At 53.7% G+C, this 26,669-nt stretch overlaps 2 protein-coding genes across 5 annotated transcripts; one reads left to right on the forward strand and one right to left on the reverse strand.

Moving 5' to 3' along the window:
- Positions 1 to 656: 656 nt before the first annotated feature.
- Positions 657 to 13,180, forward strand: SPINT1 (serine peptidase inhibitor, Kunitz type 1). 4 transcript variants are annotated; one of them, XM_087425269.1, is made up of 11 exons: positions 657 to 825; positions 1,120 to 1,658; positions 9,058 to 9,185; positions 9,414 to 9,549; positions 9,643 to 9,813; positions 9,998 to 10,024; positions 10,330 to 10,455; positions 10,571 to 10,621; positions 11,368 to 11,538; positions 11,749 to 11,796; positions 12,227 to 13,180. In XM_087425269.1, exons 2-11 carry the CDS (start codon positions 1,202 to 1,204, stop codon positions 12,436 to 12,438), a joined length of 1,527 nt encoding a protein of 508 aa, XP_087281395.1. In that variant the 5' UTR covers positions 657 to 825; positions 1,120 to 1,201; the 3' UTR covers positions 12,439 to 13,180. The 4 variants fall into 4 exon arrangements, with proteins under 4 accessions (XP_087281395.1, XP_087281387.1, XP_087281391.1 ...); XM_087425261.1 differs by lacking the exon at positions 657 to 825 and adding an exon at positions 832 to 911; XM_087425265.1 differs by lacking the exons at positions 657 to 825; positions 11,749 to 11,796 and adding an exon at positions 832 to 911.
- Positions 13,181 to 24,071: 10,891 nt separating this feature from the next.
- On the reverse strand, positions 24,072 to 26,166 carry RHOV (ras homolog family member V). Its single transcript, XM_004421429.3, has 3 exons — positions 25,881 to 26,166; positions 25,633 to 25,691; positions 24,072 to 25,427 (listed from the first exon to the last, which is right to left on the reverse strand). The coding sequence occupies exons 1-3, from the start codon at positions 26,086 to 26,088 to the stop codon at positions 24,984 to 24,986; spliced, it is 711 nt and encodes a 236-aa protein (XP_004421486.1). The 5' UTR covers positions 26,089 to 26,166; the 3' UTR covers positions 24,072 to 24,983.
- Between the last annotated feature and the right edge of the window lie 503 nt (positions 26,167 to 26,669).

Raw genomic sequence — 26,669 nt, forward strand, 5'->3', positions numbered from 1 at the left:
GGAATGTAAACGTTAGTACAAGATGAGGGAAGGCCTCAAACAAAAGGGAAGCACTGCGAATCAAGCTGGGAAATGGCCTCAGTTTCTCACTCCGGCAGAAAGGAGGGCTTCCCGGCGCTGGCAAGGGCGGGGACGCCGGAGCAGGCATCCCGGATTGTGGTTATCAAAGGTTCAGCCACGCAGCTTCTGGGATCTCTTCCCGCCACGAGATGGAAATGTTTCCCGAAGGCTGACGACGACGACGAGATCACGTGCATCGGGCTTTCCCCCACGTCTCCTCTCCCAGCCCCTTCACCAGCGCCTCGGGCCAGGGGCTGGGAACGCGGGCCGGACCGGAAAGGGAGGCCGCCTGGAGGCAGCCGCCCAGACCGCGCGACCCTCGCGTGCCCGACTTCGCTGAGGCGTCCCCGCCGTGTCTGGGCCTCCGGGGTCGTGTTGCACTTCTGGAGCGCGGGGACCCCCGAGAGGCTGGACTCGGTGGAGCCAGCGCACAGCAGGCTGGAGAGGCGCGGCCCAGGGCAGGGCTTCCCTCCCCCCCACCGCCTCCGAGCCCCCCGCGGGGGGGGGTGGATCGCGCGGCTGGGGGTCCGGAAGCTCGTCTGGGAGGGGCGGCCGCGGCGCCGCGGGCGTGGGCGGGGCCGGCGGCGCTGGGGTTAATGTCCGCCACGCCCCGACCGCGCTGACTCAGTTTCACCAGAAACTTGGGGGAGGAGGCGGCCGATCCCTAGTGCACCTGGCACCGGGGCGGAAGCGGCGGCCCGAGCTGCGCAGGAAGCCGGGACCGGAACCTCTGCAGGCCCGGCCCCACCCCACTCACCTGCGCAGGTAAGCGGGCGCCGGCGCGCGAGGCGGAGGCGGAGCGGGCTCGGAGCATGTTTGGCCCTTTGTTCTGCGCCTATGCGTGTGTCCCGGTACGCGAGCTCCTTAGCTGTTCATCTGGCGGTCTGTCGGGCGGCCGGCTCTCCCGAGTGTGCGTGGGAGGGCCGGGCCCCCGTGCTCCTCTCGCTCTCGGGGTGCTCCCCAGCCCTCCCCTTCACTTCCTCCTGGCCGGCCCGCCTCCCTTGAAGTCTCCCCAGCTGATCCGGGGTGTCTCCTCCTCCGTCCCCTCCCCTCTTGCAGATCGCAAACACCCTTGGAGCCCAGAGGCCTGCACTGTGAAGGTGACCCCCGTGGGGAGGAGGGTGACGGCCCTGGGAGGACGATGGCCGGCGCCCGCCTCTCCCAGGCCCGCATCCTAGCGGTCGCGGTTTGGCTCCTGTGCGCGCTCGTCGTCCGGGGCACCGAGGCCGGGCCGCCGCCCGCGCCCCCCGAGCTGCCCACGGGAGCCGCCTGCCTGGACCGCTTTACCGCCGGGGTGCCTGACTTCGTGCTCGACACCGAGGCCTCGGTCAGCAACGGAGCCACCTTCCTGGGCTCCCCCACCGTCCGCCGCGGCTGGGACTGCGTGCGCGCCTGCTGCATCACCCAGAACTGCAACCTGGCTCTGGTGGAGCTGCACCCCGACGGCGGGGAGGACGCCATCGCCACCTGCTTCCTCATGGACTGCCTCTATGAGCAGAACTTCGTGTGCAAGTTCGCGCCCAGGGGGGGCTTCATCAACTACCTCACGCGGGAGGTTTACCGCTCCTACCGCGAGCTGCGGACCCAGGGCTTTGGAGGTAAGGAGGAGGGTGCCGGGATGGGTTTGGAGAGACTCGGAAAAGGCGCTGGTGATGGAGTCGTGGGGGAGGCGAGCGTAAGGAAGGAGTTAAGGAGAGTCCATTCTACCCCAACTCCTCCTTAGAAGTAGGCAGTATAAACAGTAAACAGGGGCCGGCTCCGTGGCTTAGCGGTTAAGTGCGCGCGCTCTGATGCTGGCGGCCCGGGTTCGGATCCCGGGCGCGCCCTGAGGCACCACTTCTCCGTCCAACGTGAGGCCGAGTCCCACATACAGCAACTAGAAGGATGTGAACCTATGACATACAACTATCTACTGGGGCTTTGGGGGGAAAAACTGAATAAATAAAATCTTTAAAAAAAAAAAAAAAAAAACAGTAAACAAAGAACGAGTGGGGAGGGGCGACGTCTGAGACCCCCGACTCTGGCTCCTGAATTCAGGTTGTTGAGGGGGCTGGTCCTCTGGGATGTGTGTATGGAAGAGCGGAGGCAGCACCTTGGGATTTCCGACTTCTGGCCCTGCTATGCTGAGTCAGGGAGTGAGCTGTCTGGAGGCTGCCTGGTGACCAGATAGGCACTCTGGCCAAGCACTGTCCTAGGCGCCTTGAGGCCCTGTCAAGTGAGCCTGGTGAAGGATAGTCTCCTCCTCCGCTGTTGGGTTTGGGATTGGTTAGCATCTCTCTGCACCCCTCCCCCCACATATTGCCCTTTTTGTGGTCTGGGGAAAACTGCCAGACCCCAGAGACTAAAAAACAAACCCAGAATGGGGGTGACCCAAAAGGGGAGGGGGCATTGTTGTGGGCACAGTAGCCTAGAGGCTCTGGGGGGGTGCGGTGAGGAGGGTTGCTGGGTGAGTCAGCCCGCTGGTATGTATACCTGGTGGGGGAGGGATGTCAGCTGTCCAGGCAGGTGCATGTGTGCTCTGCCTGCTTAGGATCTGGTAGCCAAGCTGTCTGCTCACCTTGTTTACTTCCTGGGATGAGGGCAAAGTGGGGGCCAGGGCTCCTTCTCCTTCCTCCTGGGACTGAGCAGTTATCTGGCTCAGGGTCCCTCCAGAGACCTTCGTTCCCCATTCTCTCCACCAGCTGTTCTGGCCAGGTGGGGCTCCAGGGCAGGGATGGGTCATGCCTGATAACCTCTGTTAGCACTTTACAGTTTACTGATTGCTGTGCCACTCAGCCTCTCACTTAGGCCTCATGACACCCACCTCTGAAAAGGGTGCTATTAGTAGTCATCCTACTTTTTAGATTAGGAAACTGACTCCCATGTTAAATAATTTTGCTCAGGATAACACTACCCATAAATGGGAGGCCCAAGACTCAACCCCAGGAGGGACTTCCAAAAGTCTTCTGCTGTTTTTCACACAAGACCACCTTTCTGGAAGAAACCTGTCTCTGACCCAAGACAGCCCAGCAGATAACAGAACCAGAGACTGGGGAAGCCAGGGGCCAGGACTGGGCTGGGGCTGAGTATGGGGCTGGTCTCAATTCTGGAAAGTAGAGAAGGAACTTTCCCCTTCAGCCTTTTCCTGGGCCATTCTCTCTCCCAAGTGAAGGCCTGCCCCTCTCCCTCTCTTTCCAGTAGCTCTCCTGGGTCCTTGAGGTGAGGTGGGATGTGGATTCCAGGAGGGGGGCACCATCTCGGGGCAGGCTGGGCCACCGAGTCCCACTGAGCCAGAGCCTGAGCCTGTTCCACAAGGAAGTAGCAGAGAGTGTAGGTGGTGATGACTCTGATTGACCTGAGATCCCTTCCTGCTCTGACAGAGTCCCATGGGAGCCCCACTCCGGGGCTGGCGCTGGAAACTCTGGGGTCTGGTCAGGGAGCTGGGCTGGATGGGGCTACATGGTCTTGGGAACAGCCTTTCTCATTTGGAAACCCTACCCACTCCTAGATTAGCCTGTTTGGCACAAGACAGGGTGGAATGGGGATTTTCTGGGGAATGGGGATTACCTGGGAGCTAGGTAGGGCTTGGACTGAGTGTGAGCTCCAGACCATTTTCAAGGCGCTGCAGTGCTTTGAGGAGTAGGGTAAGCTGTGTGTGTCAGGGAGTCCATTATCAGCTGAGAGGTTGGAGGTGGATAAGACCAGGATAAAACTATTAGAGAATCCTGGAGGCTAGGCTAGGTGGAGCAGGCAAGATGGGTGGGTGCTCAGGACTTCTAAATCTTTGGTTCTTGTATTGGGTAGAGAAATCCTCCCCAGGGTGGGTTGGTTTGTTTCCCTTTTCCTGCCTGTGGCCAGTCCAGTCCAGATTCCTGCCGCCTCCTGAGCACCCTGCTCCTTCCTCGGGTCCCCCTCCCTGACCCTCCCCCTCTTGCCGTTGGAGGAGTGGCTTGGAAGGTGGAGTCTGTGTTCCCTGGAGATGTCCTGAGGCCTGGCAGCTGGGGGAGGGGCTGGATTTATTGCCACTCTGGCCCTTTGCTCTCTTAGGGGTGGGAAGAAGGGAGTGGTAGGGTGGGGCATGTGCCCCTTGCTCCTGAGGACTGGGGCTTGGAGGGGATGGGACGTTGCTGATTTGGCCCAAGGTCTGACACGTCGCTCTGCCACTTCCACCCTGGGGGCTGCCTGGCTTGGAGGTAGACTGCCAAGGAGTCTGTCTTCTTTATCATTTCAGACAGCTGATTACTTTCTGAAAAATGCAGGGAGGGAGGAACGGGCCACTCCCAGCTCACTGCCCCCTGTGCTTCGTCACAGAGGTCTCCTCAGGGCTGACCCTGTTGGGCCCTCTCCTGATGGCCAGCCAAGCCACTGGACTGAGGGATGGTACCAGACAGGGACTTTTGCTTCCTGCTCTCCCAGTCGTATTTCCCCTTAACCCCTGGAACCCAAGTCCTTTTTCTCATTCTCATAGGCCTCTGCACCATCTGACATGTTTCTCTGTGGAAGCTCTTTCCTCCCATCCTTTTGCTGTCACCATGCGTCCTGGTCTTCTCACCCCTGGGACCACCCTCTGTGAGTCCCACATTGGCTCTGCCTTCTCTGCCTCACCAAAGGGGAATCCCTATGACTCAGCCTCCTATGAGCTGTTCTTACCTTTTACCTTCTCTTGTCCCTTTGAACTCACTCTTACACTTGACATAAGCCTTGGTAAAGCCTCTCTGGAGGGCAGTTTGGTGACATCCATCAAAACTGTAAATGCTGGGCCAGCCCTGGTGGCCTAGTGGTTAAATTTGGCATGCTCCACTTTACGGCGGCCCAGGTTCGGTTCCCAGGCTAAGACCTACACCACTCATCTGTCACTGACCATGCTGTGGCAGCGGCTCACATACAAAAAGTGGAAGATTGGCAGTGGATGTTAGCTCAGGGTGAATCTTCCTGAGCAAAACAAAAAAACAAGAACAAACTGTAAATGCACAACCTTCATTGCAATTTCACTTGTAGGAATTCGTCTTGTGGCTATACTTATACATGTGTAAAGCAACTTACCAGCCAGTTATTCACTGTCCCATTGTTTATAATAGCAAAGGATTGGAAACAATCTCAATGTCTGTCAACATCCTAGAGTTGGATACTGTGATGCTGTTTCAATAATAATAATAAACCCCGAGGCAGCATAGTTTAGTTCTTAGGAAGCAAGAAAGGTAGGAAGGAAGGAAAAATCTAAATTAAGAGGAGATTGGTGGGGCCGTTTAGTGGTTAAGTGCGTGCGCTCCGCTGCTGGCGGCCCGGGTTCGGATCCTGGGCACGCACCGATGCACCGTTTGTCAGGCCATGCTGTGGTGGCGTCCCATATAAAGTAGAGGACGATGGGCACGCATGTTAGCCCACGGCCAGTCTTCCTCAGCAAAAAGAGGAGGATTGGCATGGATGTTAGCTCAAGGCTGATCTTCCTCACAAAAAAAGAAAAAAGAGGACTGGTTAAATAAGTTGTAAATTTTGGTGTATTCATACAATGAGTACTATTCAACCAAAAAAGAAAAGAAAAGAAACTCGTTGTGTTGTTATGGAATGACTTCCAAAATATATTATGGACAAAACAAGAAGAAGAACTTGCCTGCTTATGAATTCAATATTCTCTCTCTTGATAGTCACACACACATAAACTAGTAAGAGTGGAGTGCTTCTGGAGAGAGGAACCTGGGGAGTTAAGAAGAGGGGACTTAATTCTCACTACCCTTTTGTAGTTTTTGAATTTTATATCATATACATGTATTACCTAAGCTAAAAACAACAAAACCACAAGAAAAGCAATCAAAATCACACCTCTAAGCAGGTGGTGACCTGCAGCATGGTGTTTTGGAGAAAGCATGAGCTATAGAGTCAGACAGACCAGGCTTCCCATCCTAGCTCTGCTGTTTAGAAACTGAGTGACTCTGGGCAAGTGGTTTAACCTCTCTAGTGTCACTTTTCTCATCTGGAAAGGGGTGAGGAGGCAGTTGTGGTAGGGCAGTTAGGAAGCTAGGCAGTGTAGGTCAGGGGTCAGCAAACTTCCTGTAAAGGTTCAAATAGTAAATATTTTAGGCTTTGAGGGCCATACAATCTCTGTCAGAATTATTCAGTTCTCTTGTAACGGGAAAGTGGCCATCCACAATATGTAAATGAATAGGTGAGGCTGTGTTCCCGTTTATGGACACAAATTTGTTTTATGTACTTTTCACATGTCATGAAATATTATTATTTTGATTTTTTTCAGCCATTTAGAAATATAACAGGTAGTGGGCTAGATTTGGCCTGTGGGCCATAGTTTGCCAATCCCTGACGTAGATGATGCAGGTAACGTACCTACGTGGTGCCAGGCACACACTCGACAAGTGGCAGCTTTGTTAATAAATGTGACTACAGATTTGTCTCCAACCCTGGCCTCTCTGGAGCTCCCACTGTGCACCTCCCCTCTGGATGGATTTCTGTCTCTCAAATTCAACTTCTCTATGACTGAACCCACATGTTCCCTCTAGATCTGGTTTCCCTTCCGCCTGGGCCCTGGCTCTTCCTCCCCAGTTCGCAGAGCCTGTCAGGCACAGATGCTTGAAGCGTCTGCCCAGCATTGTTCTCATATCCTCCTTTCCATCCCCTTAGTTGTCAGACCTTTGATGCGGACCACTCCTGTTGCATCTGCCCTGAACCGCTGACTGGTCCACTTGCCTCCTCACTCCCTAGAAATAATTCCAAACAGATGGGTAAACAGCTGCTGCCCAGAGCTCAGGACTCTCCCTGCTTCCCCGGGCCCTCGGCCCCTCCCTTACAACTCCTGGACCTGGATCATGCTTCTAGGAGGTCAGTGTCTGGTGCAGCCGGGGCTTCTAGAACTCTGTGCCACTGCTCATGGCCAGTGTCTGTCCCCTTCCTGTACCACCAGTTAAGTATTTGAATATCACTCCTGCTGTGTCCACATACCCTGGCCTGGCATTTAGGGCCCTTTGAAGTCTCTTCCAGCCCAGCTGGTCGTCTTTTTTTTTGTCTGGGAAAGATTCGCCCTGAGCTAACATCTGTTGCCAATTTTCTTCTTTTTTTAATTTTCAGTCCCCAAAGCCCCAGTACATAGTTTTATATTCTAGTTGTAAGTCTTTCTAGTTCTTCTATGTGAGCCGCCACCACAGCATGGCTACTGACAGACAAGTGGTGTGGTTCTGCACCCAGGAACTGAACCAAGGCTGCTGAAGCAGAGTGTGCCGAACTTGAACCACTAGGCTGTGAGGGCTGGCTCCCAGTTGGTCTTCTTAATGCCCACCAAAGCAGCCTTGCACATTCCCAACTCCTTGCTTTGGCTCCTCGTGTTTTCTGCTGTCATCAACAACACAGCACATTCTTCCCTACAACTAAACAAATAAAAACAAAAATAAGAGAATCAAAAAAATCCTTTTTTCCATCTCCAGAAAGCCTTGACTTATTCCTCCAGCCTGCTGTGGCCTCTCCCTTCTCTCAGTGTCCACTTCCTTGTCTTGTACATGTACCATGTATCACTTCATCTTGTTGGGTCTTTTCTCCCATGTTGCTGGGTTTTATCTGCCCAATTGGACTGTAGTCCCCTCAAGGGCAGTATGTTCATTGTCCATGGCTGCTGTAACAAATTACTACAAACTGAGTGACTTAAAACAACAGAAATTCGGGCCGGCCCCGTGGCTTAGTGGTTAAGTATTCGTACTCTGCTACTGGCGGCCCGGGTTCGGACCCCAGGCGCGCACCGACGCACTGCTTCTCCGGCCATGCTGAGGCCGTGTCCCACAAACAGCAACTAGAAGGATGTGCAACTATGACATACAACTATCTACTGGCACTTTGGGGGAAAAAAAAGGAGGAGGATTGGCAATAGATGTTAGCTCAGAGCCGGTCTTCCTCAGCAAAAAGAGGAGGATTAGCACGGATGTTAGCTCAGGGCTGACCTTCCTCACAAAAAAAAAAAAAAAAAAAACCAGAAATTCATTGTCTCACAGTCCTAGAGGTAGAAGTCCAAACTCAAGGTGTCAGCAGAGCCACACTCTCTCTCAAGGCCTTAGGGGAGAATCTGTCCTGGCCTCTTCCCCCGATTCTGGTGGCTCCAGGCATTCCTTGGCTTCTGGCTGCGTCACTCCAGTCTCTGACTCTGTTCACATGGCCCTCTCTTCTTGACTCTATCTTCTCCTCTTCTGTCTTTTGTAAAGACACTTGTCATTGGATTTAGGGCCTTCGCAGCTAATCCAGGATGATCTCATGTGGAGATGTTTAACTTGATTACTTCTGCAAAGACCCTTTTCCCGAACAAGGTCACATTCATGAGTTCTGGAGGTTAGAAGTGGACATGTATTTTGAGGGCCACCATTCAACTCGCTACAGGCAGGAGTCCTGCTTTGTGCTCGTTTCTCTCTCCAGCGCCTAACCTGAGACTGGAGGCAGCCCCAGGCACAGGCACTGTCAGGTGGAGGGAGGGCTTGGTTACCTTGGGCCCCCTCATAACTGGAGGCAGAGTCTGTCGGAGGTGGCAGAGACAGCCTCTTCCTGTGGCCACTCACCCTGGGACACCAAGACTTGCCACGTTGCTGCCCAGGAACTCTGAGCGTAAGGCCTCTATCAGGATGGGCTTCTCAGCAGCAATTGGGCAGCAGAGTGATGGGTGATGGGTGTTAATTACACATTTACTGATTTACTTATTTGGCTTTTCAAAAATAATGTTACTTTTAACTTTTTAAAGCAATTAGCGGAAGACCTGCTTATTGTAGAAGATAGTAATCAGTCCCCCCCGTATATATATAAATTTCCTAAATGGAATCAAATGGCACATGCTATTCAGGAATTTGTTTCAGAAAGTGAGTTTACCAAAGACAAAATATCTAAAGAGAGAGCAAGAAGATGGTTTAGTTGTGAGCTCCCACCTGCACTGCATGTGGGCCAAGGCCTAGGTTGGTCTAGGTGTGGCCCGTCCTGCCCCGCTGCCAGGAGACATCTGGTCCATTCGGTGAGAGTTGACCTTACCTCCCCCTCCCCCAGGGTCCCGGATTCCCAGGGCCTGGGCAGGCGTGGACTTGAAGGTGCAGCCCCAGGAACCCCTAGTGCTGAAGGGTGTGGAGAACACAGATTGGCACCTACTGCAGGGTGACACGGACGTCAGGGTAGAGGTGAGACACTGGGCTGGCTCCCTGACCCCTGCCTCCACTCTCTAGGGTCCCCTTTCTGGGGCCACAGACCAACCAGTGGCTCTAGACAGGATGGGGTGGATAGAAACTGAGGATACATTTAATACCAAGTCCCTTCGCTCTCCCTAGAAGGGGGCGTGTGGCTGGGAGAGCCTGGGGCAGCCCAAGGGCATCAGGGGGTCCCAGCCTGATGGCCACTCCTATATACAGAGGAATGATCCGGACCAGGTGGAGCTGTGGGGACTCAAGGAAGGCATTTACCTGTTCCAGCTGACAGCTGGCTCAGATGAGCTAGAGAGCACGACCAATGTCACACTCACTGTGCTGTCCGCCAAGCAGACAGAAGGTAAGGGGGTGGGGGCGGGGAGACAGCACCTAAAATCACCCGCCTCTGTTGATTGGCCCTGCAGGCACCCATCATAGGCTTTCCTCTCCCCAGAATATTGCCTCGCGTCCAGCAAGGTGGGCCGCTGCCGTGGTTCCTTCCCCCGCTGGTACTACGACCCTGCAGAACAGATCTGCAAGAGTTTCGTGTATGGAGGTTGCTTGGGCAACAAGAATAACTACCTTCGGGAAGAAGAGTGCAAGCTGGCCTGCCGCGATGTGCAAGGTGGGCCTTTGTGAGGCAGCTTTGGGGCTCAGGTGACTTTCCCCCAGGGTGGGTGGTCTGTCTTCACCAGTCAGGGAGGTGGGCATGGGAGTCCCCCATTCCCAGTCCCCAGTTCCCCTGATCAGCTCATCCCTCCTGGGGCCTGGCCTTGCCTCCTCTCACTTCTCTCTCTTCTCTCTCCCAGGCCCCTCAGTGGAAAGGCACCATCCAGGTGGGCTTTGCTCCTTTCTCTATTCCCCTCACCCCTGCCACATCACGTCCATGCCCCTGACCAAGCTGCTTTTGTCCAAGCCATTCCTACGCTCACAGTACGTGGAAGGACCACAAGCACTCCACCCCTCGCTGCCCAGCATCCTCTTATTCTCCCAGTTTGTGTGTTGGAGGGTGGGAGGGGAACAAAGACGTGTCATGGTGTTGTGTTGGGGTAGAGGGCCAGGTAGATGATGGCCCCTTGGTACCTGCTGGCCTCTGCGCAAGCCTGACCTCACTCCCCTGCCCCGCCCTGCCCCCACCCAGTGTGCTCAGGCACCTGTCCGCCCACCAAGTTCCGCTGCAGCGATGGCTGCTGCATCGACAGCTTCCTGGAGTGTGACGACACTCCCGACTGCCCTGATGCCTCCGACGAGGCCACCTGTGAAAAATGTGAGGCCTGGGAGACAAAGGGGCGGTGGGCAGCAGCGGGGAGGTCCCGACCATTCGCTGTGCACCCCTGGGAGACCCTTTTTGGGCCTGAGCCTCTGATCTTTCATCTTTGCAGACACCAGTGGCTTCAAAGAGCTCCAGAACATCCACTTCCGCAGTGACAAAGGTGAGATGCTCCCCAGGTCCCCTGGGTCAGGGCACATGCCAGCGCCGCCATCCTTACTCATCCCAACAGCGTGCTGAGGGGCCTGCTCTGTGGGCCAGGCTGGGGGCAGGAAGAGCCAGGGGAGCTCCTGGGCTTTCTTCTTTGGCTCTGTGTTTCCCAATCATCAGTCATCCTCTTAACACCTTCAGAAATTGAGCCGTGCCCACATATCACTGACATGTTATTTATTGAATATTTTTTCTTTAATCCATTGCTTTTTTAACTTAATGTATTGAAAAGGAAATTTCACATCACTACCATAAATAGAAAGCCACTGTTACATGCCACAATTTGAGACTAACTATTAAAATGAGTATAATAAAACAATGTAATAAATTTTAGCTGGACATTGTTGCCTGCCGAGGCTCAGACCCTGAGCCTCTTTGTTAAAAGGTGGACTGTCCAGTGCTGGAGACGAAGCTGAGTCCTTGACAACATCAGAAAAACTGAAAAAGAAATAGTTATGTGAGTCAGGGTAGTTTGCTTCTGTGCCTAAGATTATTGTCCAGGATTTGTCTTCCTTGCTTTTGGCAACACCGCAGACAGAGCAGACGTTTCTGGGGCTCTGAGGCCCTCACCGAGTCACAGCCGTCCTCAGCATAAGGCAGGTCGGGAGGTGGTGGGTAGCAACCACGTGGAGCCTGGTGCATGGTGGCAGGGAGGCCCCATGGACTCACTTGCCCCTTTGCCTTCTCCTTACCCCGCAGGGCACTGTGTGGACCTGCCAGACACGGGCCTCTGCCTAGAGAGCATCCCACGCTGGTACTATAACCCCTTCAGTGAACGCTGCGCCCGCTTTACCTATGGCGGTTGTTATGGCAACAAGAACAACTTTGAGGAGGAGCAGCAGTGTCTTGAGTCCTGCCATGGCATCTCCAGTGAGCGGGGCAGTGGGAGGTGGAAGATGGGAAGGGAAAGGCTTAGCTAGGGTGCTCTGCTCTGTCCTAAAGCCTGGGCTGGTCACACCTCATCCTCAGTGCCTGGAATGGGGGCAGGAGAGGATGGCAGTGGGGGGTCTGGGGCACCGGGGAGCAGCTGAGTCTCAGAGCCCTTAGTGTTGACTTGTCTCTCTCCCCATCATTTTGTAGAGAAGGATGTATTTGGCCTGCGGCGGGAAAGCCCCATTCCCAGCGTAGGTAAGCCCTGGTCTGCCCTGTCACCAATGAATAGGTATCAACTTGAGGATCAACTCCACACAATTGGTTGTGACTTCCTAAACCTGTGTTGAGAAGGATCCTGAGGTTGACTAAAGGGGCAGAGTGCCACAATCAATGTTACCTGCCATGGGCAAAGGAGGGAAGCATAGTAAAGTGAATGCCAGACGTTTGCCTCAGAGTCCCGGGCCTTTCCCTACACTGCCTGCAAGTAGAGCGACCTGGAGCTGAGACCCATGGCCCATCAGCATCCCTCCCACTGAGCTCTGCATGGAGCCATTCAGCTCTCATGTGCTGAAGGTCCTTCCACACCTGGCATCCATTTGACTTGGTCCCTTTGATATAGAGTGGGGGTGGGCATCAGAACTGAGCAGGCCCTGGGAGCTCCTCATTTGGCCCCTTCATCCCCCAGGCTCCGTGGAGGTGGCCGTTGCAGTGCTCCTGGCCACCTGCATTGTGGTGGTGGTAGCCATCCTGGGTTACTGCTTCTTCAAGAACCAGAGAAAGAGCTTCCACAGACACCGCCACCGCCGCCCTCCACCCCCTACCCCCACCAGCTCCACAGTCTCCACCACCGAGGACACGGAGCACCTGGTCTATAACCACACGACTCGACCCCTCTGAGCTGGAGTTGCCTTGGCCCTTCAGTCTGGGGCTTTTGCGGGCCCTTGCAGGCTCTCACAGGCTCTCCCCAGCTCTCACCTGGCCCTGCTTCCTCCTTGCCAAAGTGGAGGCTGGGCTGGGGAAGACTTTGGGACCAGATTCCTCCAGCCTGTTTCCCGGGACAATTCTGCCTCAGAGGCCAGGGCTCCAGCCCCACCTGGAGGTGTCTCAGCTAAGCTCAGAGGCCAGTTGCTCCTGAGAAAGCTCAAGGATCAGAGAGGAGCAGAAAACCCTTGAGCCAGGAGTCCTGCACACAGATGGACCTCTCTGCCTAGGATTTCAGAGGAAGTTGGAGTTTGCTTCTGGTTTGAAGCTGCCCGCCTCCACCCCATGGCGTTGGGAAGGGGCCTGGGCCTGTGTCAGAAGCGGGAGGCCCTAACCCTGTCCTTCCAAGCTGCCCCTCCCACTCTGCACGGTCCAGGGCTTGGGGGAAGGACCTCCACATTTTGTGCTGTACAGAGTTGCTTTTTGTTTATTTAATGCCGTGGGGGTGGGTGAAAAGAGTGGAAAGTGGCCATCTGGCCTCTGCCTCTTCTCCTTCCCCCAAGAGTGAGCCCCAGCCCAGCCCGGCCTGGCATACAGAGCCAGATCCACCACATCCTCCCCGCACCCTCCAGGGCTCTCTAACATCGCACTCGCCCAGGCTCCCCTACTTCCCACAGGCCCCAGTCCGCTCACAGTGTAATAAAATGGTTGTCTGTGAGGCTTCTGCCTCTGCTCTGTCGGCCAGGAGAGGGACAGGGCCGCTGGGGGGAGATGGGACTGCCCTGTCCAACCGGTTCAGGCTTTGGCCACCCTGTTGAGCAGGTTTTCCCACCCTTCCCGAAACTGCCCCAGCCCCTGAGGGTGGAGGGAAGTGCCAAGTTTGACCACCAGAGGGGAGGGGAGGAGAGGGGTGAGAAGGCCATGGCAGCAGGGGGCCTCTGGAGGCTGCAGTGCTGCCATGGAGGATTATTTCTCCCTGATTTGAGCCTGTCAAGCCTGTTCAGTAGCTGGGACAAGTCTTCACTGCAGTGTGTAGTTGAGGACTGAGGGGAGGTTCTTATCTCCACTCCCTTCTGTGTGGGGGCTGGGGACGGGTCCCATCTGGCCCAGGTCACCATCTCCCCTGTGCCCACAGAAGCCTTTGTGGATTCACAGGAGTGTAGCTGCTCCCCAGGCTCTGTGCTCCTGCCCGGAGCCTTCAGTTGAGGTTCTCCACTCCAACCCACACCCCTCCATTGGTTTGAGCCACCTCCTGGTGCAAAAAGAAAAATCATATTTTTAATTCATTTCTTCATTTATTCAACAAATTATTGAATTCCCATGTACCAGACACCACCGAGCATTAGAAATTCGGTGTTGTCATGATGAGCACAGAGGAAGCACCCTGTAAGTGCTGTCCATATCTCAAGTGACTGGCTTGGCACACAGCCTGTGGTGAAGGTACTATCATCATCTCCATCTTACACATGGGGAAACTGACTCAGTGGGGTTGAGTTCCCAAGGTCATAGAGCTCGTAGGGGAGGACCAGATTCAAACCCTAACATGGCTCCAGAGAGTCTTACAAAAGAGATACTTTTAGCTTGTGATAAGTGCTATGCAGAAAAATAAAATGGCCATGTGAGAGTTTGGGGGCTACTTTTCAACAATCGAAGTGCAGCCGAGGTGAGTGTACACACATGAGTCATAAGTTTACTTTTCTGGAACTGCACACACCCAGGAGGCAAGCACCCAGATCAAGAAGCAGAACCATATTAGCACCCAGGATAGACCTCTTTTGATGGGTAACTCTCACACCTCTGTGTTTTTGTACCTGTTGTACTGTCAGCCTGGACCACCCCCCACTTTCATCTTTCAGCCTAAGCTCAGGTTCTTGTTCACAAAATCCTCCCATGCACACCAAGGTGGCACTCCTTGCTTCACAGCCCTGTGTCTGCTAACAGGACCCAGAGCACAGCACCCCCTTTTCCATTTACTTATCTGTGTTCCCGCTGGGTTTTGAGCTCCCGGAGATGCAGACGGCAACTTAGTCATCTCTGGGTCTCCAGCACCCCTTCCTCCCTCTATGACTGGTAAACGGCAGTGGTTAGCTAAATATTGAGTGGATGACGGGGTGGGGCTCGTTGCTGTGCTTTGGCTGTTCCCAGTTCATAGGGCACTGTATTTTTGCTTTCTACTTTGCCAGCCACTCGTCCATCCTTTAAGGCTTAAAATGGGCTCGCTCCCTCCTCTGGTCCCCCAGCACTGGGAACCACTCCCCTCATCCTTTGGTTCTTTGAGCACTTCCAGGGCTGAGGTGATTAATGACTCCTTAAATTCTGTACCCTGATGCCTAGAACAGTGATCAACACAGAATAAGTGCCTGATAAGTGTTTGTTGGACCTAAGGGAACATCCTCCTCTCAGGGAGGGGTAGAGATGAAGTGAGACAAAGCGCCATCCGTAGTAAGCTGCTGGGATGCAGGGAGGGCACAGCTGGGTCCGCTGTGGCGACAGGAGGTGGGAGCGCGCAGAGGCCGCTAGGGGGCGCTCTTACCACTACTGGGCGCTGCAAGAGTTCGGGCGGAATACACCAGTCGCAGGCAGGTGGTAGATGTGAAGCAATGAAAACCGAGACGCAGCCCCTGATCTCCTGGAGTTACGCTCTGGAGCGCAGGCAAAAGGGATGCAAATACTGTAACAAAACAATTTGGTCCCCAAACTGCCCCTTATCTCGGTGAGTTTCCCAGGCGTCCTCCGCTCCATCCCACCCAAATGATTCCCTTTCTCAGAACTTTCATGCCTCGGTTCCTCAGCACAGGCAGTTGCCTCTCCTTCAAATGCCTATTTGCCCCCCGAAAGCTCCTACTCACCCCGTGCTCCAGATTTGGCTTCCCTGTTTCCCTAGCCAAAGTTCACTGCTGCCCTCTCCATTCTCTCATGCTGTACACGACTCTGCTACGTTCACACGGCACTTGTCAGTATATGTCTGCCCTCATCTGGTCCAGGCCCCTCAGGGCAGGGATGGGTCTTATTTATCTCAGCATCCTCCATGCTGGTCCCTCTCGCGGATATGAGGTATCCAACAAATGTCTGTTGAGTAAAGCAGGGGCTGGTTAAGCCATTAAGAAAGAGGTTGAAAAAAAAAATGAAAAAAAAAAAAGGAGGTTGAGAAATGGCTTCATGGAGGAAGTATAAAATGAGATGAGCAGGTAGGTGTGGGTGTTCCAGGCATAACAAAATCATAGCAAAAGCTGGGCAGTGGAGATCGTGGGTCTTGTTTTGTTTGGGGAGCAGCAAGCTGCTTGGTTTGGCTGAAGCATTGGTGGATAAAGGCCACGTCAGTGGGCACTTGGGAATTTGAGCAGGGGAAGGAGTGATCCAAACTCAGCTTTAAGGAGTGGAGAGGTAAGCAGGCCATATTACTAGAGGTCGCACCGCAGGGAGAGGGAAAGAGGGAGGAAGCCACACCAAGTAAGCTAGGCCGGGTACCCTATGTGCAGTACATATAGAAGTGCAGTGAAGGCTAGTCGACAGGTTGCACGCTAGCAGCCTGCAATCATGCTTTGACTCAAACAACACTTTAATTTCTTTAATTAGTTTCCAACATTTAAAAAGTCAGGAAATTTCATTTTTTAAAAATCCATATTTCTAGCTTCTTGTGAAAACTTAGGGGACCGGCAATCTGTGGCCCACATTCTTGCAGCAATGCAGGCGCTGAGTTCGGGTCCTCCAGCTGGGCAGGTGCTAACCCTTCTACAGCCCCCACCAAGCCGGCTGCTCCCAGGGCACGCCAGGCGTTCAACTTTGGGACCCTCATCATCTTATCCCTTATAACCCTTCCTGCCTTCCCTATATTGGGGAGTTTTCTCCAAAACTTATTGGTCCCAATAGTTCAAATAAACACAAAAACAGCTCAGTTTCTTCCAGACTCATCCCTGCCCACTTAAACAAACAGCCCCGAATGAGGAGTGGTGTGCCCTATTGCACAAGACCACTCCCTTCCCCACCCAACCGCAGCTAGACTCAAGCCTGGGAAGGCACTTTCAGCCCCCCCTGGGAGGGGTTGTTGTCAATAGCGCTACCTGGAAGCCCCAAACCCGGAAGCCCAGCTTCAGCCCAGGGGATGGCCCACACTCTCCCACAGGATCTCTGAGAGCACATGCCTCTCCTTGCCCATCTACAGTGGCTCCTGGGGGTTCTATCAGCGGAGCCCAGAACCAGAAAGACCAAGAAAATAGACTGAGAGAGAAATTAAGAGGCCACTTGTTGTGGAGCTAAAAAAAAAAAAAAAAAAAGGCTGGGGCTGGCCTGGTGGGGTACTGGTTAACTTTGTGCGCTCTCCTTCATGGCCTGGGGCCCAATCGCAGGTTCAGGCCCTGGGCGCAGACCTATGCACCACTCATCAAGCCATGCTGTGCTGGTGTCCCACATATAAAATAGAGGAAGATTGGCAACAGGTGTTAGCTCAGGGCCAATCTTCCTCATCAAAGAAAAAAAAAGCTGTATGTTTAGAAAAACAAAAAATATATTTACTCAAATGTCCATAGTGTTATCTCTCATCAATGAAATTAGAGGTGGTTTTCCTTTTCTTCTTTTTGTCAACCTGCATTTTCTAAATTTTCTACAATGAATATCTATTACTTTTATAATAAGAAAAAGTTTTTTTTTTTAAGTATTCAGATATATTTCAGAAGGAAACAAATCATCAGACTATGAAGTTCTGAGATGGGATAGAGACAGTGGGGATGGAAAAGAGGAGAGAGCTTCTGGAGATCTGGGGAAGGAAGAAGCTCCAAGACTTACTAACTAGATTATGCAGAGGGAGAGCCTGAGTCAGCGGAGCCTTCAGGGTTTCTGTCCTGGGAGCCTGGATGGGTGGCAGCGCCACCGAGAGAAACAGGGCTGACTGGAGTGGGGGCAGCTTCAGGAGAACCAGGCAGAAGGTGAGGGGTCACCAGGTACCAGATGGAGACTGGTTTTATTGATTTTATTGTTGGTTACTTAGTTTTTGTTTGCTTATGCCTTGCCTTACTGGGGAAGGATTTAAAGGCAGCTTGAAACGGTCTATAAATTATGAGATAACGTGAGTATAAATAAGAACAAGATAAAAAAGAGCAAGAAGGAACATAAAATAGGGCCAGGAACAAGGCAAAAACATATGAGTTTTGTAGTCTTTGGGCCATAGTTAGCTCTGAGTGTTCTAGCTGTGGGTGCATCCTGGTGAGGCCCTAGAGGTGAGGGGTCTGGGCTTGGTGGAGGGGGTCGAGCTCCTGGATTTGGGAATAGACGGTGAGGGTGAAACAGAGGAGTGGGGAGATTACTGCGAGAGTAACAGCGGCCCTAGAGAGGAGAGCAGAAAGTGAGGACGCAGCCTCTTCTTGGAGGAAGAGGAAGCAGAGGAGGAGCGGTCAGAGGGGCGACAGGAGGGAGGAGAGAAGTTCAGAGATGAGGGGTTTCAAAGCCTGCCAGGGTCAGGAAGGAGGAAGCTGGGGCTGAGAGAGCTGGCCATCACGGATGGCTGAGAGGGCAGTAGCAGTGGAGGAGCCAGGTGGAAACCTAACCTGGGCAGGGAGCAGAATCGGGAGTGGAGGCTGTCGTAGGTGTAGTGGGAAGGATGAAGAGCCGGTGTCCTTGCCACAGAGAGCCAAGGGCAGAGGAGAGGCCTGTGCTGGGTTTTAGGCACGGGGGGAGAGACTGAAGGTACAGGGAGAATCAAACACTGATGGAGTACAAAAGATTACATTGTCATCCCACTAACTCACTTGGGGTTATCTTCCTGGTGGATTTTCTCTGACCCACTTACCTTCTCTCAAATGATCCCCTTTGCAAACAGTTTATGACCAGGGGTTAGTCTGTGGCCCCCAAGGAGAGAGTTCATAGTGGTCTACGAAAAGTAAAGGACTTGGACTGGATGACAAGATCCTTTCTATCCCCAAACCATGATGTTGACCTCAGGTTATAGGCTCTAGGGCCCTCTGAGTGCTTAGCTGGGGAAGGCTGTCAGAGCCAAGTTGTTGAGGCCCAGAGAAGGGCAGCAACTGTCTCAAGGTCACACAGCCAGTGGTTGGGGACAGAGGTAGGCCGGAAGGCCAGCATTCCTCAGCCCCAAACTTTTTGCTCTGATGTCTCATCTTCTTTAGTCCACCAGACTCTTGGCTTCAGTTTCTGTCCTTTCTCAGGAAGTGGGACGAAGGAGCCAGGAGCCAGGAAAGAAGCTGTCAGGGCTGGTCCCGAGCCCCAGGAGGCTGGGAACCCCAGGTCCACACCCATGTAAACAGAGGCCAGCACTGATACCTCTTACTTGGCTCTCGATAGCTTCCTCTAAATCAGTTCCCCGCTATTATCTTGCTTATCCCTGCAGGCCCCCTGGGAACCAGGGAGGGGCAGAGAGTATTAGCCCTCCTTCACAAATGGGAGAAACTCAAACAAGGAGGAAGTCAGTAATTTTCCCATAGTTGCCCAGCAAGTCAGGGATGGGGCTAGAACAGGAGGCCCCGTGGGAGATGGGGTGGTCAGCGGAGCACATGGCCTATTAGGCAGGGCTAGGGTGGTACCATAGGTAGAAAAATGCACACAGCCCCAGGAATCGAGACTCTCCTCTCTTACCAGGAGAGTGATCTCACCGTCCCTGGAGGGAGACCTCTGGAGACAAGCTCTGCTTGCTCCCCAACTGGTGCAGGGTACTGAGGAGGGAGAGAAGATGGGTAGAGGCAGTGGAATATAGCCACAGAGAATACAGGTCTGAGGGAGGAAGCAATCATGGGTCAGGTGTCCCTGGGTGGGGTCTGTGCTACCTGATTTTCTGCCAGCTTCAAAGGGCCCAAGGGCTCCCCTGCTGCCCCCCACTGCCAAGGGATCAAGGAGTCATCTGGACACTGCGGGGGGGCGTGGCACAGGTGAGGGTCAAGGAGGCCATGGAGCTGATGACAATGACTGGCTCTGCCTTTTAGAGGGGTTACAAGTAAGGTGACCATAAGCCCAGGTTATTAACAGAGCTCCCATTCGGTCACAAAAATATCCTGAGTCCAACAATGAATTCCATGTTCATCCCAGTTATGGGGAAAATTATCTGTTCAGTGGAGAAAGCATTGAGAACATTCCACCAGGAGGGCAGGCCTGGGTCAATGCTGACATCTCTCCTCACATCTCACCACCTGCCCCGTCTCCCTCTGCCTCCCTCCCCAGCCCAGGACAACCTACTCTGTCCTATAAACCATGCCTCCCAGCCCTGCCCTCTAAGAGAACTGTGTCTAGGGAGGAGAACCCCCAAGGTGGCACACTAGAAAAAGGCCTGGGCCCAGGGTCAGGAAACCAGGTCCAAGGCCCAGTTCTGCCTTAACCTTGGTCATGTGACTCTGCTTCAGTCTCTTCATCTGAAAACTGGAGCTAATAAGAGCCACTTGGCCTATCTTGAAGTTCAGTTGTAAGAATAGAATGCCATAACGGAGGAGATAAGGCTGCCCAAGCATTGCTGCATACAGGGACAGAAAGCAGTGGTTCCCTGGGACAGCCAGCATTACCCAGGCCCAGGAAGTCACTCTCTGCTGTTGCCACAGGGTGACTAATGTGGCCCCTCTGCTGGCTGAGCTGTGCACACCAGAGGATCTGGCCCAGGCCCAAGGAGGGCGCTGACAGCGCAGCCCCGCTGGGAGCTGGGTTTCCTGGCAGCCAGGCACAGTGGGCAGGTCTGACCTGGGAGAGCCGCGGTTACCGCCCGGGGCCTGGGCTGGTTGCAAAAGGGGCCGGCGCTCCTGACGCAGTCTACTTTCGGTCTCATTCACTCTCCCAAGCTGGTTCCCAAGAGAACGGGGAGCTCAGGGAGGGTGTGGTGTCACCTCTGCCCTGGGCATCACTCCACTCCCAGGGGGAAAGGGAGCAAGGCACACACACACGCCAGCCCAGGCCCAGCATGACACCCAGCACAAAGACACACGTGGAGAGAGACCTTCACACAGATCCACACAGAACTGAGCCTGGACACACACAGACACATGGACACAGGTCCCCATGAAACTGGGCCCAACCTAGATGTGCACACACAGGCACAGAGACCAACACACACACCCAGACACATACATAGGGTTGTGTATAATACACACTACTCAAGGCAGACATACACATGCAGAGCTATACACATCTTGCATAAAGATAGACACGCACATTTACAGACGTAGATACAGAGACTTACACATATATGGAATTATTCAGAGTTTTGCATAAAGACAACATCCACTTTAAATACACAAGAGCAAAAACAGGAACCCAGAGAAATGCGTATGAACACAAACATATACACACTGTGTCATCATTAAGTATTTATTGAATACCCACCATCTGCTAGTCATGGTCCAACAGAAAAAGCCCCTCCCCACTCCAGTCATACATACACAGAAACTCAAGGTCCCTCAAAGAAGCCACTGGGGATTATACTGGGGTCCAGTCTCCAAGCCAAAGATGAAGAACTTTTTTTTGGTAGATGGTCAACAACCCATGGTGGAAAAAATAATCAATTGTTGATGTAGGCTCATTTATAATAGAAAAAAAAGTTAAAGGAAAACAACCTAAATGCCCCCAAATGGGGATCTAGTTGAAGAAATTATGGTCAGGGGAAATAGTAAGCAAACATTCACATGCAGTTACAGCCTCTGGTTTGAGTTTATAATAACATGAAAACACACTGTTAAAATTTTAAATGAAAAAACCAAAAATACAAAATTGTGTATACAGCAGGATCATAAAAAATGTTTAAAACTATGCATAGAACTAAAGACTAGAAAGAAGTACCTCAAAATGTTATTATTGATTTTTTGGGGCGTTAAGACTATGAGTAAATGTTTAATCTTATAGTTCTTTGGATTTTCCAATTTTTCTGTGTAGTTTTTTTTTTGGTGAGGAAGATTAGCCCTGAGCTAACATCTGTTGCCAATCCTCTTTTTGCTGAGGAAGATTGGTCCTGGGCTAACATCTGTGCCCATCTTCCTCTACTTTATATGTGAGACACCTGCCACAGCACGGCTTGATAAGCAGGGCATACATCCACGCCAGGGATCTGAACCTGCGACCCCTGGGCCGCCGAAGTGGAGCGGGCAAACTTAACCACTAGGCCACTAGGCTGGCCCCTCTGTGAGTATTTATGATGGGAAAAAAAAACATTTTTTATAAAAAATCAACTAAATGTTGGTTAAACAAACATTAAGAACAATTTACATCTATAAGGACATATCTAGCAATGTATATGTATGAAACATACAATTTTATCCAGTTAATATAATCAATATTCCTTTAAATTTAGATTCAAGAGTGGAGAAAGCAGAGAAAAAGAGGCAAGGGAAAGAGAGAGAGAGAAAGAGATAAAAACAGTTCCAGAAAGGTAGAGAGACCATATTCTAGAGAGAGACAGAAGCAGAGCGAGCCCGGGGGTTTGGAACCAGAGGTAAATCCCTCTTATCCTGCCTGGGCTGGGCCCTGCACCTCAGAGGGCCTTTCCAGCAAGCCATTGCTCTTAGCCTTGTCTCCAGGCTTTGGTGACATAAACCTGGAGCTGAACTTGATCCTCTGGGTCCCCTCCATGGCTCACTGGTTGGCTTTTTAACTTTGAGCAGTTAAGTGCTCACAGCAAACATTGCCTGAACCCGATTCCCTGTGGGAGTACATGGGCATGTATGGGACTCTCTCTCTCTCCATTTGGCTGGGGAGATGCAGCCTGAGTCGGTGACCAGGTTCAGAGTGCCCTCGGTGTGCCAAGAGAACAGTGCAGACACTAGCACAGGTAAGAGATGCCTCTTGGAGAAGCAAGGTATTGGAAGATGGCTAGAGGAGAAACAGGGCATCTGAGAGGGGCACTTTCCAAACTGGAGGATTTGGCCAAAGTAAAGACTGGAAGTCAGAAGTCAAGAAATAATTGGGGATCAGTGGGTGGGGGTCACCGGGACAGGCTGGCCTGGTCCAGGTTGGTGTCAGATGTGAGAAGTCCTTCAATGCTGAAATGAGGAGCTGGGAGTTCATTGTGGGCAATGAGAGCTGGTGACAGTCAAGTCGGGGAGGTGCCAGAGGGAAGGCAGCAGCACTAGAGGGCCTGGAGTGGGGAGTAGCGGTGGCAGGGACATAGGGGTGAGGCTGCTGGAGGAGGTGCTGACCAGGCTCGATGACCCAGCAGGAGAGGAGGCATGGTGATGTGGATGTGCTGGTGCCATCAAAGGATTAGGGAAAAAGTTGGAGATGGGGGCCCCAGAGATCACCTGCTTAGGCTTCCTCTCCCCACTCATGGCACCTCTAAGGCCCCTCAGAACAGTCTGAAAACCTCTAATCCAGAGTCCTGAGTCCTTCATTTTGTAAATGAGGAAACTGAGGCACAGAGAAGGGAAAAGATTTGCCTAAGGTCCTGGTTGATATCAGAGCCTGAACTTGAGCCTGTGTCTCTGCCTCACAGGAGAGTGTGTCAGGCTGGGTTGAGGTAACAGCAGGCTATGGAGCTGGGGTGTGAGACCCCCCAGGACTTGGCTCCAGCACCACCACCTGAGGGAGTGAGGGGACAAAGGGAGGCGAGGTGGCTAGAGCTCTGGGGGAGGGCCCTGGTGGGGCAAGAGGCGGACAGGCTTGGCTAAAACTAAACTTGGGGATTATCTGAGGTTTCACTTGGCTAGGATTTCTGTCCCTCAGCCACGCTCTTTCTCACACACAGGGCTGTAACTTCGTGCAGAGGGAGCTGGGCCAAGACAGGGCGAGCGCTCACCTGGCCCAGCAGTTGTCTAGCAGGTGTCCCAGGTGAGCCTTAGAAATACCTCTCCACAGAAATAACACTTACCCATGGACCCAGCTCTAGAGCCACTTGGTAATAATCTCGCACTTCAGATACTACCTTTTTTCTCTGGACTTCACTTTCCTTACAGGTAAAATAAAATGAGGGTTTTTTCCCCCCAAAGTGCCCTTTAATGTTCCTTTCAGCTCTGTTTTCAGGGAATGTTCTCTGGATCCCTGCTCCTCGCCAAGTCCTCACCCAATGAACCCTCACTCCCAGGATTTCAGGCACCAAACTTCTATTTAAATTGTTGACAACCAGCACCTTGACCTTCACTAATAGGTCCTTATGTGGACTCTGAGTGCCAAGGCTAAAGACTGGGTCCAACCAACCCAAGTCCAAGAAGTCTGGCCAGTGGTTGAGGTTCAGGCTGCACGGGGGTTCCTTCATGCTCAGGCTCTGAGACAGGAAGCCCCCCAACCTGGGACCCTGGGCCCTGTGAACTGTTAGAAGGATCAGAACAGGAAGGCTGGAGGGTTCAGGATTGCCCCAGAGCCACAGCGCTGAGCTCGGTGCTCTAGAAAGGAGGGGGGTGGGGGGGAGGCACCACCCGCCCAGTGAGGTCATGGGAAAGCAGCTCTGGCGCTGACACCTGGGGAAACCCGTTTCCAGGCTGCTTCCCACGCTAGCTCTCCTGGGAACTAGCTAAGCCCCAAGCAGGGAGCTCCAAACCTGCCTCCCCAGTCCAGTTCCCATCACACTGTCCCATTAGTCCAGCCCCCACCTTTCAACCTAGCCTCAGTCCTTCGGTACCCAACCTGTCTCTAGCCACGCTACTGAGCCTTGCGGGAGCAACAGGCTGACTGCTCCAGGAAATGACACAGACAGCAGCTTCAGAAACTTAAGACTTTATTTGCAGACTCTGCACTGCTCTATCTTCTAGGCTGTGACCTTGGAGAAAGAGGCGACCCCAGCCTCCTCCTTCAGGCTCTAGTTTGCAGCTCCTCCCCCTCCTCTTGCTGGGCCTTGCCTCTCACTTCCTGCCCCACTTCTGGCCCAGCCAGTTTGGGCAGTGCCTAGGGAGCCCTGAGACTCAGTTCTTCCCAGGGACCAGCCCCGCCCTCCCTAGCCTTGGGGGTTGAGGGCAGCCCAGGTGTCAGCCTTGCTCCTCTGCTGCCCCACTTCTCTGCTCTCCTTCTCCTTGCTCTTCGTACTTCCAGGCCGAGCCCTCTGTTTTGCCTCCTCCTCCCCAGCCTGCCTCCAGTCCCAAGGCTCCAGGGCCTTGCTTCCTGCTCCCTCTCAATCTCTCACTGATCTTTGTCTTACTAGTCCATCCCAAACTTCTCTCCAAATCAGAGCTGGACACCTTCCAGCCCTTCAAGATTCCCAGCTGTTCCCCAGGCTCTTCCTGACCCCTGTGACAAGGAAGGGGTGGGGACCACAAGGGGTCCTAATTCAGCCAGGCTGATGTGAGGGCCTATGATAAGAAACTGGGAATTGGATCCCAAACTGTGTGAAGGTGGCTGACATTGTTAGAACCACCCCATGAAAACCAAAGTGCTGGGATTTCTCTGAGAGCCTTGACCACAGAAATCCAAGTCAGAGCTTTCCTTCCTCCAGGCCCTAGGCTCACCCTGGCGTGTAAGTGTGGGCAGTTAGAGGCCCGAGTCCCCACAGTGTTCATAAGGGAACTGAGTCCTATGGAGTGGCCTGGCTCTGCCAGTAGCCCCCTCAAAGGCCCCTTGCCCCAGGTTCCAGAAGTCTGTGGCCGATGGCCTACTGCTCCCTACGCTGCGATAGCAGTTCAAACAAAGCAGAAGAACTTCTTCCAGCGGCAGCGGGAGAGGGTGCGCACACCTTTGGCATTCAGCTTCTTCTCCAGCCGGGCTTTGTGCTCGATAGCACTGAGAATGGCCGAGTCAAACACCTCCTTCAAGTTCTTCTGCGTCAAGGCGGAGCACTCTAGGTAGCAGCAGGCCCGGATCTTCTCCGCCAGACCCTGAGCCTGAGGTTGGGGCACGGGGCCCTCCCGTCCCCCCTGGTCCAGCTGAATCAGAACATTGACATCGTCCCTCAGGTCGGCCTGGGTGCCCACCAGCAGCACGGGCGCCTGGGGGTTGTGAGTGCGGATCTCGGGCAGCCATTTCTCTGTGATGTTTTGGAAGGAGCTGGGCTGCACCACGCTGAAGCAGGCCAAGAAGACATCGGTATCCGTGTAGCAGAGGGAGCGAAGACGGTCAAAATCTTCCTGGGATGGGAAAGCCAGGTCATTAGTAGTCATTAGTAGTTATTCCCTGCCACAGAAAGCGGGAATCCGCTCATCACCCGGGGTGGGAGACCTGAGACTCGTAACCAAGGGCCCAAGGCCTGCTCCATTCCTGATAGATCTGGGGTCCTCCCAGCTTCCAGCCCACCTCCCCTCAGCCCAGTAGAGGCCGCTCCCAGCTTCTCACCTGTCCCGCTGTGTCCCAAAGCTCAATGCGCACGGGGGCTCCATCCACTAGGACTTGCACTGCAGGGGCGGGGCGGGGGATAGTCGGAGTGAGGAAGAGCGTCCCGGGTCCCAGCAGGCCTCACCAGCGCCACCTCGAGGTCTACTCCCGCCTCCCTCCCCGGGGGCTTCCGTGCCCTCCCGCCTCGGCGCGGGCCCCAGCCCGCAGGTGCACAACCCCACGTCCAGCCACGCGGCCGTTGAACGTACCGGAGAAGGTGTCCAGCGCCGTGGGCCGGTAGCGCGCGGGGTACCCATTGCAGGTGTAGCTGACGATGAGGCTGCTCTTGCCCACGGCGCCGTCGCCCACCAGCACGCACTTGATGCCCAGCTCCGGGGGCGCGCTGCCCCGCCGCGGGGGAGGGGTCGGGGCCCGGAGCGGGGACGACTCGGCCTCGCTCAACTCCCGCGGGGGCATGGCCCGCTCCGGGGATAGCCCGGAACCAGGCTCCGCTGCGCTGAGGGAAGCAGGTTCCGCGGGCTGCCTCTGACTGAGTCCGCCGAGACCGGGCACGCCGGCCCGCCGCTATCCGCGGGTATATCTGGGGCGCCGCCCACCTCATCTGCATATCCCCAGTGGCCCCCGGACCACGCCCACCCGCCCGGCCTCCTCCAGGACCTCCCTCGGCAGTGCGCCCGCCAGGCCAGGCAACCTCAAAACACCGGGAGAAAGGAGCGGCGGCCGAAAGCTGACGCTCAGAGAACCACACAGGTACGAGGACAAAGAATTGCCAAAATGAGGCAGATCTAAGTATCTTGGCAGAGGAAGATATCCAGGATTTATTGTTGGGAGGAAGAAGCAAGTTGTAGGACAAATAATGCAGTATGTTCAAATTAAAACAACTATACAATGTTGGTGCGAGTACAAAAAAGTCAGGATAATAATTTTATTAATTAAAGAATGATTTTTAAAAATATACAGATCATGAAGATAAACTCAAGCCTGAACACAGCAGGCAGGAATGCATCGTACTCCTGTCCACAGAAGAGCTTCGCTCG

Source organism: Ceratotherium simum, chromosome 3 (genome assembly GCF_057802395.1).
Source record: "Ceratotherium simum simum isolate JZ-2026a chromosome 3, ASM5780239v1, whole genome shotgun sequence".
NCBI classification, from domain to species: domain Eukaryota; kingdom Metazoa; phylum Chordata; class Mammalia; order Perissodactyla; family Rhinocerotidae; genus Ceratotherium; species Ceratotherium simum.